Source organism: Rhipicephalus microplus, chromosome 3 (assembly GCF_043290135.1).
Source record: "Rhipicephalus microplus isolate Deutch F79 chromosome 3, USDA_Rmic, whole genome shotgun sequence".
Lineage (NCBI taxonomy): Eukaryota > Metazoa > Arthropoda > Arachnida > Ixodida > Ixodidae > Rhipicephalus > Rhipicephalus microplus.
Genome location: NC_134702.1, coordinates 253,290,148 through 253,304,140, shown reverse-complemented (window position 1 = coordinate 253,304,140; position 13,993 = coordinate 253,290,148). Strand labels below are relative to the sequence as shown.

General features: G+C 46.5%; 1 protein-coding gene and 1 pseudogene across 5 annotated transcripts in view; both read right to left on the bottom strand.

The window, feature by feature from the left end:
- LOC119168643 (cytochrome P450 3A16) overlaps positions 1-13,993 on the bottom strand; it is a 291,485-nt gene that overhangs the window by 131,135 nt on the left and 146,357 nt on the right. For all 5 annotated transcript variants that reach the window (XM_075890905.1, XM_075890902.1, XM_075890901.1 and 2 more), the window contains one exon: positions 13,745-13,863. In XM_075890905.1, the coding sequence (XP_075747020.1) occupies positions 13,745-13,863 (119 nt within the window). The remainder of the gene's footprint in view (positions 1-13,744; positions 13,864-13,993) is intronic.
- On the bottom strand, positions 7,780-10,208 carry LOC142803544 (uncharacterized; annotated as a pseudogene).

The following is a 13,993-nucleotide window of genomic DNA, read 5'->3' as shown; positions in this document are numbered from 1 at the left end:
ACAGCATCACCGCAGCACCACTGGAGGTTTCCGCCATTGACGGTTGCTGTAAACCCGACCTGAATCTCACAAGATTATTATTGCTCCGTAACCTCTGACGAGCATTTACCACCGGTTTTGTCGATTCAATGCTGTTCTGATATATCTAATAAATAGTTGTTATGTTGGGATCCGTTCTTCATTGACAGAGCCCTCGACAAACATCAAGTGTTCTCGAAATTTTGCTGGCAGCTCACTCACAAACTGTTTTATCCGTCTCCAACTCGGCTGGGCTAAGTTGACACTTGAAAATCAATGCCACATTACTGCTTCACTCGTCAAGGTATGAAAGCGTAAGGCAAAAACTAACACTTTACGATAATGTCAACTACGTGTCAAATAACGTGGATGCTGCTGTCTTCTACTGACGTCACATTCTGTTCATAGCCACTGCGAAAAACGCCGCCACCAGCGCCCTCATTGCTGCGCTGGCCATATCTGAATAGTGCAACATATTTACACAGAGCAAGACTACGAGTAGTTACGACGTAACTACCGAAGAAGAGACAAGGAGAAAAAAGTGCTGCAGAACATCACCGCGCAATCGCTCAACCATTGCATCACAGCAAGACAATCGTCATCTCATTATATGGTTACAACGCTACAGCTCAGCGCAAATTCACAATCTATTGTGTCAAAGGCAGAAACTTGATCTCTTTCTTTCTTTTTTTTTTTAGTCAGAGCAAGCGAAGGCATGCTGATACATCGATCACCCAGCATTTGCCTTTCATTGGCCTCCATAATCTCTTGTGTTAGCTGCTGACGGTGTTTGGCTACATTAGGGCACTTTTCGAATTCCAGTCAAAGAGGCTGTGCAAAGAGGCTGTCCACAAGCGAGCTTGCGCAGACGCTCACATGTCGTTCGTGTAGACGCGAGGCTTCCTGAATATCAAAGATCTAGCAAGCTTCTTCCGTCTATCCAATCTCACTTCAGAAATGTAGTAGGATCTTCAAAGTAGAATACTGTAAGAATGCAAAAGCTGTGTTAATTTTCTGTGCTCGAATTCGCAATTGCAGTGTCAGCTCATGCATCAAATGACAGCGAGTTGGAGGCAAGCACTTCAACATGCGTTTTTAAAGCCTAAATACGTAAATTTAGGCTCGCACATGATGCACAGCAATGAAGTGCGTGCGCGAGCAATGTATCTTGCGATCAGTGGTACGAAGCTCCCTTTATCTGGCACAAATGGCCCCGCGGCGATTTTTTCCTTTGTGCTTGCATTCTCAATTGACTTATTGGTTCCTGTGCGTTAAACTGCTTTATCATGCATCCTACAGTAATCCGTTGATGGTAGTCTTCCGTAGCATATGTTGTAAATTGTTATACATGCGTGTTTATTTTCACAGTGCAGAACAGAATGCAATACTGAGGCCTCCAATAGAACTCCGGCAATCACGGAAACGAACGGCGAAAGAAATTTCGATTTTTTGTCGCGACCAGCAATTTTCGATTTACCTCTCGGACGTACTTGTTTACGTTTGCTAGTTAAAACCAGAGAGCAGTCTTCAAAGCCTGCATGCACAATGCTGTGTGGTGGCGATCACTTCAAATTTGCGCCAGTCGTGGTGTGTGCGATGTTTATTGCGCTCGTGACCAGTCTATTGTTGCAGGGCACGCACCGCGGTCAGAGGCTCTGTTCATCTCTGTAATCAAAGTTACCGCGGTTATCATTGAAGGCTACTCAAAACAATCACAGGATAACTACATATTAACAATCTCCCATGCGACCGACTGTGGAGAATGCGAGTAATTTGCTTACCCCACATGTCCGCAACAACCAGTATCAAGCACTCCCGCCATTCTCCTTAGCGAAAGCTACGTTATTCAGCAAAACTGAAGTTGTTCACGTTCGTGGCAGTTGACGACCTAAAAGTAGCTTTCAGCGAGGTCGTTCGTCGTGGAGTACGGAGCTGTCGCGCCTGCTCTTCTTTTTGCAGTTGTTGTGACGAGTGAACTAGCAAGAACTTCATGATAGTCCATAATGCGTCTCACTAGCGGAGAGACATTTGTCGCTGTTTTTATGAGTGTGAAATAAGAAACATACCTAATATTAAGCTCAATCAATTATTCGCACAAGCTAGCGCAGCAAAGTAAGCATGGCAGTCGGGCTTTGCACTTCCCAATACTGCGCGAATAGGTGACACTACGTGTCTGCAAAACTGCAGAGGCTGACGTCTATAATTTGTTTGTCAAGACTTCTCACCACACCTCTGCAGTCGAAACAAATGGATGTCTATTCAAAAACAAAGTACAAGGCCTATTGGCCTCAAAGTATTCTTGCGAAGTTGATAATGTGCGAGATTCTACTTGTAGCATGGTGAGCAACTTTCGGTTGTTTAAACACCCTCTAAGCAACTGTGAGTTGTGATTCATACCTGTGAGTGCAGAAGTTTACGTCACGCTTGTACTGCTTTATTGAGAACATATGTTGTTTCTATATTGAATATTTGGCTTTAACATAATCTTCGCACCACAACCGGCTTAGCTGACGCACTGAAAAGACCAGTATTTTTAATTGCGTGCTTTCGGACGGTTCTTCAGCGTGCCGATGAGCCAGACCTTAGAATACGCCTGTCTGCTTCCTCCGTATTAACGGGATCAATAAAGAATTATAGTATACCGGGCTTACCGTTTAACGGGCGTACCGTGATACCGGAATCGAAGTGCGCATGCGCAGATACGTACGCTACGCGTACCGCTTACCGTACGCGCAGTATTTTTCAGATTTAAGGTAGCGTAGGTGCACATAGTGTATGTAAACGTTTTGGCGTAGTTGGCGTAGTTGAAATTTTGGCGTAGTTGAAAGATTCTCCTTGTTCGCAGCAAACGACTGTTCAATGTGGCCTCGCTTGCCTTCAGTTAGCTTCGATGACTGAGTATTACCAATAAGTTGGCGTAGTTTTTGAGATAGCTTCCCATTTCGAACGTGCCTAGGCCTAACTACAAGATCAATGTAAACAAATCGGCAACGTAGATGTTTTCGCGTTTTGTACGTGGTACATATTTATTTACTTCTAATATCACTAAAATAAACTTCTAATAATGCTTTGCGCGGCGGTATAGGCAAACATTCTCGTTTTCTTTTCATTTTTACTGTTTAACTTATTAACCAGATATTAGGTGGCGCCACCATCCCAGCTGGGGCACGTAAACCACATAAACGCTATCCCGCTAAACTATAAGACGCTGCCCACAACGGACGTTTGCTACACGGTAACGCCATCCCCTTAACCTGCGCTATCACGCTAACGCTAAAGTATAACTCTCTAATGACACTTTTCAATTCAGGCGAGTCAAACAGGCAGCATTCGTTGAGAATAATGAGCTCGCTTTCTGAAGCGTTGGCCTTTATAGAAAAAAATGTTCGCATATGTGCTAATAACGAATCAGAATGGAACCTATTATTTGCAACTACAAACGCTTTATGTACGAATTTATTGGAGCCAATTTCACGCGTAGACATGCGCGTGAAAGAGTTTTTACTGGGAATTTTTTCGGTAGAGCGGCCGCGAGGTTACTCGGGTCCGGGACACCCCTTCGGCGGCACGCAGCAGTCAGAACCTTTTTTAAATATGCGAAGCATCTCTCTCTCTCTCTCTCTCTCTCGGGTCTATGTCCCACAGTGGTGGTGTGGTGGTGGTAGTGGTAGTGGTTAGAAGATGTGAAAAGGCACCTAATTTCTGCAACCAGGTCGGGAGTACGGCGCAGTGCCTGTGGTGTGCGCACTCACTGCGCATGCGCCAGTGTAATACTTCCCTCTCTCTAATAGCTACGCGTTACTGCCTCAAATTCTCTACGCCCCCCTCTCACCTCGAAACGCCAACGCTGGGAGCGTCTGCTAACTTAAGCTTTTTCCTCCCTCTTCTCTAGCCACCCTTCCCCACGCCACGTACACCACCATCGCGCATCTGCGGGCTTCCCTCTCTCTGAGGCACTGCGCCGTGCTCCCGACCGGGTTGCAGAAATTAGGTGCCGTTTCTCATCTTCTAACCACTACCACCACTTCATTCCTCTCACCTCACAACGCCAACATAAGCAGCGTCTGCTAGCGAGTTTCTTGATGAAAAAAAAATATATTTGTGGCCTATCTGCGTGCTTCACTGGCTAAGGTCATCGACAGACTATTGTCTTCTCTGGAGAGTGAGCATAAAACTTTTATTTGGCATTCTGCGCGACGGAATCGCCGAGCTGGCGTTGCGTAAGATATAAATGCTGTCTAGCAATAACTTGAAGAAACGAAGTTTTTCTAGAACGCAACGTCACTTAATTGTAGGTGGCAGCACCATGTAGTTTTAGTGAAGCATTATTGCAGCGAAGGAAACGCCAGTTTTTTTTTTGTCATAGCATCGCACTGCCAGCACCGCAGAATAAGCGATGAGCTTTTTCGATTGCATAATTGTGGATTTCATTATCTCATTCTCTACATCAAGAACCTGTACTGAAGGTGCGCATAAATACTTGTAATATTTCCTTTTTGATCGACATTGTCAGAACGCATGAACGCAGAAACGTGATCAAGATGGCTAGTTGTTGAGGAAGGGGTTAAACTTTCGTCGCCTACCGAATCTGGTGACAAACAAAAAGAGAGGACACACACTCAGACAGACCAATATTTCTGCGTCAAAGTATTCCAAAAATGACTGTCTTTAAAAGAAATGACATCACCGGTGTGCGCAAATATAAACATAGTGCTTGCGTCGGAAAAGTACCGCGCCAATGGACAACTGTAAGGTTCACTTGCTCTTAAATCCAAACGCAGGTTATTAGATGCGAAGCAGGTTGACGGTTAATATGTGAGGGTTAACACCCGAAAACCACCATATAAATAGAGAGTTTTAGTACTGCGTACGTTGCGTACGTGGCGGCGTTGCGTACGTAAGGACGCCACGTTCTGCGTAGTGCGCATGCGCAGACCGTAACGCGCACGTATCGCGTTACGTACGCAGCTGCTACATACGCACGCATGAGATGCGTGCGTACGTACGTACGAGGTGATCGCGCCGCTCTCGAACACGTTCGCTACACCGCGAGACTTCGTTTTGCAAAATGGCGGCATCGAAGGCAAGCACCGGCCGGCTCTACTTTTCCATCGCGTATGATTTGTCGCTTCTGCGCGAAGTAAACGCGCACAACCCATTTCAAGATCCCTCGCGGTGGGGAGGCATCGTGAAGAACATGAACCTTGCTCTGGGAAAAGTGTTTAGTGTGCGCGCCTTGCGCGAAAGGCTAGATTTTCTGATGGCACAGTTCCTCGCAAATGACCGCGCAAGCCTCAGAAAGTGAGTACTCAATTTTTGATACCTCACGATGTGCTTCGTATGTCGCATGCGCACTTTTATGCCTAGTTCACCCTGAAACATACGCTTTCTACCGAAATTCCCCTGCCGCCGAAACGCAGCGTCGGTCGCACTGGACGCGCCCCGCGCCGCCGAATGTGCCATCTACTACGGGGCGAACGCGGGATGGATGTGCTGTCACCCGGTGTTGTCGCGGCTCGCAAACGCTACTACGCTATCCGGTGGTGTATACTTCGACGATTCTCGTACGCAAGAAAAGACAGTGCTGCTTAATTTGCTGGCAAGTGGCTGTCTTGTAATGCAGGAAGAGCAGAAAAACCACCGACGCCAGCGGCGTTCGTGGGTTCGTTTTGCTCTGCAAGACCGCAACAAGCTCGGTCACCTCTTTCACGAAATACGGAGGCGAATTAGGCACAGAGTAGGTTAAACTCTCCTTGGTTTCAACATTCAGTTACGTGAACTGCGGCATAACAAGTGAGTAGGGCTTGGCCACCATTTTTCAAAATTCCTTGACTAGCGCTCCTATTGGTCCGCGGTGACCGATTCGGCAGCAGACACTGCAAAAATCGGTCCGAGAGCGATCGGCGCGGAGAGGGCCCTTTCGGAGGATCTCGCCGCCGCTGAACCAGATTCCGAGCACTTTCGGCGGCCGGAATGCTCAGTGTGAACACGGCCTCAGAGCGAAAGCTTTACTGGCCTAGACGAGCGAGTTTCGCTGTGTATCTTCGCGTTGCGTTGAAGCGAAGAACAGATACCCTATGATAAGCCACGCGAGCCTACAACAAACGCGTTCGTCGGCTCGTCTGTGTATGTCGCAAACCAGCGCCTCGATAAAGCGCACGCGAAGCTGCTTTCAATTCCCGCGGTCGACGATCTAGAAGAATCGGATGATGGCGCCGCGTGAGCCCTGCATGACAAGTTACGTCGGCGGAAAGAACTACGACGATCGGCGCTGGGGTTTGCGTGAGTGTTTCCGGGAAGAAAAACATTTTAATGGGGTACCGTCCAAGAATTGTGGACTGGATACGCAGTTGAAATTAAGGACTTCAATGTTCGAGAATATTTGTAATGCACGAGATTGCATTTGTAGCGCGTGATCTGTTCGTTTAGTTCCCGTTGTGTGCACTGCTGTTGCGCGCGCTGGGCAGGTTTCCGGGCTCGCGCCTCAGCTGCCGCTCTGCTGTTAGATCGAAAACACAGAAGTACATGAGGGTGTATACGTATTCGCATCTTCACGTTATTCATGTATCGCATATATTGAATTCATTCTGATCCACTTCTCGATGTTGCCACGGTCTTTTCATGTTTTAACCGCTGACTGTGTTACTTCCAGGTCGGGTACCGAAGAGGAGTACGATGAAAAAGAAAGGCTGCTACAAGAGATATGCAGCCTCGCAAGAGACTTCTGCTACAAGAACAAAAGCCGTAAAGCGCAGTCCTCTGCGGGTCAAAGGGTCAGTGGGGTTGTGACCCGCGACACTGCCGCTGCTACCTTGGTGCCAGCGTCACAAGTCGCCTTCGGTACGTAATGACATAGACAACCGGTAGCTCTTTTGAGCAACAAGATGAATACAAAAGGACATAGGACAAAGGAACATCTGGTCAGGGTGAACTGGAGATCATTGGGAGGGACCTTTCGTCCTGATTTGGACATATAATGAGCTGACGATGGTGGTGCAAATGTCATATGTTCTGGGAAATGTTATTATGCCTCTTATCTGTACCGTCAGTCATTACACATAACGCTGTATGAGTGAGTGAAAATGTACGTATGCGAAAGGTAACTACGCACAGGGGTAGCTCCTTTGCACGCTTTTCGCTACTATCTACTGATAGCATGGTTTCGCAGCTTTCATTAGGTACAAAGAACAAATGCAATGTTAGTAAATGATTGCACTTCACATATGTGTCATTATGCAATAAATGTTTAATAGGGGTAATGCTTCTGAAACTGTATGATTGAAACACAATATACTCAATCCCACTGCCCAAAGCCACTGAGTGCAGATGCAACTTTTGACGACGCACCTCAAAGTGCTGCAGACCTACTGGAGAGAATTTCACAGGGCACCGACATAGCTGCAACACCTGGCCACTCGGACGAAACCACGACCACTGCTAATAACCAGTGGCAAGAGGCATCAACAAATGCGGAAGACAGGCCTGATACTGCAGGAGCTGCCCAAGTTGTGCCTAGTAAGTACATGGCTACATTTTACAACCAAATCTATGACTTTGCCCATTACTCTGTAATCATCACCTTGTAGCGGAATAAGTGAACACACTTGACTGGTACTCACTCAACCACTGAAGTGACATATAGCTGGGCTCATGGTAACTCATACAAGAAATCCCACTGCGCATGCTGTCTGTGATTTGACTACAAAAAATCACTCGTGCATGCTTAGGTGAACAACAGGGAACGGACTCTTATATCTTTATTGAGACTACCTTACAATCATATCATGTTCAACATATTCATGTTTCATCCGCTCTGGCCAATGGACCGCTACTGCGTTTGAAATCGATGGCGCTGAGTGACTAGACTCACAATTCAGGCAACGGGCTACCAATCATATTTCTGTCAGTATCAAATTTCTTAACATGTACCAAATTTAGTGTTCATTTTTTTGTCACTGATGCTCGTTTCTGCCTGGTTTGAAATAAATGATGCCCCAAACTAAATGCAAATAAATTTAAATTTTACAGGAAGACGCAGGGCTCAAGGAGTGACGGCTAGTGCGGACTACGAATTCATCGAGAAGAGGTGGAGACACGAGAGGGCCCTGAAACATAAGGAGCACGCGCTTGAGATGGAGCGTCTGGCCGTCGAAAAGCTCCGAATCGAGCGAAAGCAAGAACGCTCCGAGTAAAGGCACGAGCTGAAACGAGACAGAACTGAAAGAGAGCTGAAACAGAGAGCGGGAAATGGAAATTCGCGAACGCCAGCTGCAAGCACAACTCGACGAAGCGAGCCAAAGAGAGCAGCTGTCGAGATTCTACAAGGCTACTCAAGACGCGATACTCAAAATTGTAGAAACGATTTGTGATAAGTTGGCCTAGTGAAAAGCGTGTAAATAACATTCGGCTGCATTCACGAGAAGGCAGACTAAATAATGTAACGGGGCTTCTGGCTGGGCTGTAAATCCAGCTCGCGACCTCAAACTTAATTTTATTATGCAAACATTTCAGTGTTGCAGAGAAGACACTTCGACATTATGTACCTGAATTATTACAGTTGTGCAGTTTAGCATTTTGTTTTGTTTCATGTCAACAATTCATACTTGAAAATAAAGGAAGAAAAGCATTTCTTTTACGAGCGTGCATGCTTGACCTGGATTTTGAAACGTTCTCGTGGTGGCGTGCTCGTACTGTTACACAAAATAGTTGATCGAGGTTTAAATAGGTTCTGTTGCACTTCACTTAACGACTCGCAGGGCTCAAGTAATCTTGCAGGCAAGGTGGCTGCACATCAAAATATTTAGACACTTGGTTATCATACATACAAGCATGACAGTTGGTCAGGATAACAGCTACCCTGTACATGCGTGGTACGGCCTGAAGTAGTATCTTCTGGTTTTTTTTTTAAAGTCAACAAATGCGAATTCTGAGATGACTTTTCCAAATCCCCACTCAACAGACTGCCTGACCGCACTCATGGATGAATTGAACTCTTGTTGGGCGGCTGTCAATGCTGCTCCTCCGTAGGGCTTCATAAGCAGTGGGCGGAGAGGATAGGCTGGGTCGCCGTATATAACGAATTCCTTGTCCAGTGCCAATGCTTCCAGCTTTTCATACAACTGGCTGTCTCGAAGAATGTCTGAAAACAATCAGTTCCATATAGTAAATCATCCTTCAATGCATTCAACACAGTTTAACTACAAGAACAACGAGTACCCGCATACGTTGTAGGATGCTTCTGCGATTGTAATGGAGTGACTATATCTGTGTATGTGGAACTGACTAATGAACGGCCCGACCAGGTTTCCTTGAACGTCATGTATAACGTTCTGACGGAACATGACTCACCAGCATCATGCCTTCGCCCCGGGTATGGTCCATCCAGCTGGCAGATGAGCCCAGTTGGGCACATCAAAGACTGGTATTTGAGCATATGTAGCCTCTTGTGCCCGGAAAAGTGCAGGCGCTGGTCTTTCGAAAGTCGGCATCTGGGGCGTGCTGTACCATCAATAAATGCCCAGCAGTTTTTCAGAGGAGCACCTTTACGATGAACAGCCTGAGGCAAACAAATATCAACATGAGAACGGGCACTAATGCGTTCAATCTCGAAGTGCTAAAGAAAGAAAATATAACTTACCTCGCTCATAGCCACCAAGTCCAAATGTTTGAGCCATGGGTGAGTGTTCATATTATTCAGGAGGCAACCGAAGTTCTTTTCGATGTGGTAGAGTACTTTGTTCGATACGCTCGACACTACAGAATAGTGACGTCCAAAATATTCTTGGAGGTGACACAGCCTGTTTGGATAGGCTAGTCTACGGAGGCATATGCATAGGGCTTCTGTGGCCGTTACCCTCACTCCCTGAGCACTATTGATGTACTGCGGCATCTTCAGGGCATGCACGAGCACTGGAAAGTCAGCTTTTTCGAAGCGAAACTGTCGTCGAAAACACTGACTCGACATTAAGTCCAAGTTTAGTAGGCCACCTCGCGATGCATGCACCCGACGCCGCGGCGGTTCTTTCTCCCGCAGCATGAGTGCCTCTATGTCCTCCCAACTCAGGTGCGCCAAGCAGTAGGGGTCCCAAAGAATACTTGCTCTCACCATTGTCGAGGAGATTTCGCCGTACCTACCGCACGGCAGCTGAGAAAGCGCGAACGTTTGGCAGTCGTACTCGCGTGGACGTTCACAAAACGTTTTGAGTGGCTACAGCTACGGTATCGTCCTTTATGTGGCTTAAAATATGGCCATATTCTGACTATAACACTTGGATTGGCTCACATTGGCTATAAACACCATGTGCTTCTATTTTGATCTACCAGATGGTGCAACACGCTTCACGCTCGTTACGTACGCGGGTACTACGGCGTACTAAAAGCCGATTAGTGACAAACGACGCCACGTAACGCAAGGCGCTTGCGTGATGCGTACGTAGCACCATTCCGCAGTACTAAAACTCTCTAATATGAGAGACGCCGTAGTGGAGGGCTCCGGAAATCTCGACCACCTGTGGTTCTTTAACGTGCACAGAAATTTGAGCACACGGGCCTACATCATTTTCTCCTCCATCAATGGTGCAGCCACCGCAGCCGGGATTTGATCCCGTGACCTGTGGGTCAGCGTTAGCGTGACCTGTGGGTCAGCGTGACCTGTGGGTCAGTACCTTAGCCACTAGACCACCGTGGGGGGCGTGCGGGAGTGCGAAGCAGCTTAGAGTCGAGCTCAATTTGGACTTGACCGCCCTTACTGCGCATCTTGGAGGAAGGAACATACCAGAATATAATGAGGATAGAATGTTTCGTCACATTTTGTAAACCCTGAAGTATCTAGGAGTAGAGACTCCTCTTCACAATGGTGGTGACGCTGTGGGGGCTCACGCATGCGCAACGGGTGCCAGCAAGAGGGAGGCAAGCCGCGCAAGCAGATCTCTGACGCGCCGGGCGGCACGGCCACCGTAACCTGATAGACGAGCTGGAAAAGCAAAACTTTTGCGCTGACTATGGGCAAAGGTGCTGCAATAGTCGATTGTGAAGTGCCTATTTAACATTCGCAGCCTCATTAAGGCTCATATTGTGAATAACAATAAACTTGCAGCTTTGTACTTCGTGTTTATTTTACTGAACGTAAGAGAGCAGCGGAGCCAATCAAGCGGGGAACCGCCACAAGTTTTCTTCTGCAGAAACGTTAAGTTCGTGCTATGAAGCATTAGTAAAGAGGGAAATATGTTTTATTTATCTTAATATTTAAACATATTAAGCACCTCCAAATCATTCTTCACCATGAGTGTCACGATGCGTGTGCACGAGTTCCGTTTGCAGCAGCGCGGGTTGGCCGACTGCGACCATAAAAAAAATGTTGCAGCTTTGCCTGATAAAAGAAAGGAATGAATGCGATAGCAACAAGTTGTATTGTCACGCGAAGAACGGCAAGGAGATCGAAACGTGCCCCGCGTTGCTCACGCACAAATGACGCACGAAACGTACTTACAGTAAAAGATGAACGTGAAGGAGTTTCTCAGTTGTTACATTGCTGTGTCTGGAAAGCGTGCCCTATTCGCAAACGGAGACTGTGCAGCGACCTTTATGCGCTCGATGATTACAGCAGTGTTGTTAGGTTGAAAGAACAAGGTGTACGATTTTCCGCCCCTCGAGATAAGCGCGCGCACGTGTGGGCGTCAATCCCCTCCCGTCTTCTCTAGTAAAGTACGCGTTGGAGTTGATTTCAAGTGCTGCCGCGTCATAACAATCTGGCGACGCGCGCTCATTGCGCCATCTCGCCAGTAATGCTGAAAACACAATAGTTCCCCGAGGCGGTCATGGCCAGCGGTAAGTGGTATATGTAAATAGCTTGCCGTTTCAACGTTGAAGAAGGTGCTTCTTCGTTGCTTTCTTGAATGAAAAAACTGAGGAATTGAAGTCTAGAGCTGATAAACGGGGAAGGCGGGAACTCTGAATTTTCGCTCGTGCGGCTGTTCGCAGGATCATCATGGCGAGTGAGCTGGTCTATCTCATGGTAGTTCTGAGATGCTCCAGATTGAACTTAAAAAACTTTCATAGAGTAGTTGCTGTTTTTGTGTGGCAGTCGGAATATTAAATGACAAGAATAAACAACATGTTGCGCAAGTTGATTCTGAGAAGTTTAAAACTGTCGGATTTATATGTAATACATCGTCTGTACGGATTTTTTGGCGTGATACGACAAATCTTTTTTAGAACAGTTACTCAAATATGATTAAGCCATGTCTTGCCCAACTGTTGTCTCAATGAGGAAACGTTGCTGTTACACGACCAGTAAATTCTTGTGTAAAGTTGGGATAGCAATAAGATTTTTAATTTATCACACATCTGATAAATGTTTAGGTACAGTAACACTTAAACGTTTGAACTCCGATTTGATAGACATGTTTCCAGAAGAAACGAATGCTTGTGCCAGAAGGTATGAACACATTATTTTTTAAAGATCTATAATTGTACTTTGCCGTTAAACCGTGGCAAGAGGACATAGGGGGTTATCTACCATGTAACACTGATTGCTTACTTTAGGAAGACTCACTATATCAAAGATGTGTTTCTGGACTGCTGGTGTACTGTTTTCTATATGAATATAATGGAAAGAACCCCGAAAAAGGAATTACCGCTGACACCAAATGGCATTCGGCATTTAACTGCAGGGGAAGGCATGAGACCTCAGGACAAAACTTTTTTCTCCTCGGCTTTCATAGCACTTGGAGAAGCCTTATGGCTGTTTGGAACCTAGATTTAAATACCACATCAGTCAAGTTATGCTTGACGCACTCTGTAAGTACACTACGGGAAGTGTTTCGGAAATTGGAACATGGACAAGAAGTGTAGGCATTGATCGATTCTCTGGTGAAGTTGAAAGCTGCAGTTGAAAGCTGTAGCCGGCAGTTGCTTTTTAAGCAACTTCAGGCTCGCCAACATGTACACAACTTCAAAAGCAACTCCACGCTCTGCAAGGCTATGCAAGGGTGGCTTGTACGGTTACTGGGTCACCAGATGTGGGATCTCCAGTATAGGCCAGAGCAGGCCTATCTCCCATCAAGACGCCTAAGCTCCCGCCGCGTATTCTAGCGCTGAGAGGATCATTTTGTTCTGAACTGCCAAGACGTGCACAAGTTCCCTCGCCAACATGTGCACAACATCAAAAGCAGCTGCAGGCTCAGGAAAACGTGATCGAGAACCCAGAGCAAGAACTTTCAAAAAAAAAAAAAAAAAACAGCAGCGCATCGAAAGAAACGGCATTAACTGATGATACGTCTGAGCCCCACTCAGGAGATACCCCTCCCCCAAACTGACCTGCCCTGTGTTACCATGTACGCTGCTGATGCAGGCGCTGCTACTACAGCGGCTATTTTATTGGGAAGCTTCCGTGGCTTTATCGTAGAATTACTGAAAGTGCCACATATTATATATAAACCGACAGAAGAAAAGGACACCGATCTCCATTCTGTTTAAGCATGTTACTGTCGTTTGAGGAAGACTCGACTATTGTATTGATGGATTACAGTCCATGCAATACTTTTTTCCTTTCGAGACTGAAACATCTGGAGACTTAAGGTTTGCCAAAGTCGAAGCTCCCGCCTGCCTTGTGGGCATCATGACCGTGTAACCACACGTTAGATATCTAGTCTCCCGACAGGTTAATGGCGTAGCCGGTGGATGGCTGTCTCCTCGTTAGTGGGAGAGTGAGTGTTGTTGCACTTACGTTTTTGTTGCCTGCAACCCTCCGTTGCATGAGGTCCGTCATCAATCCGCTGAAATACTCTACGGCGTCCGGGCAGAATATGCGTATTCCGAGCGTTTTGCTGAGGCGGGGAAATTGGACTGTAGGAAAATGAACATGCGTGTAGTGAGAAAGCGAATTACATGGTAGAAATCAAATTATTGCAAAAATTCATAAACGCCCCTTATTTTAGACCTTTGTAAATAGTGCCGGCAGCCTTACCACTCCTTC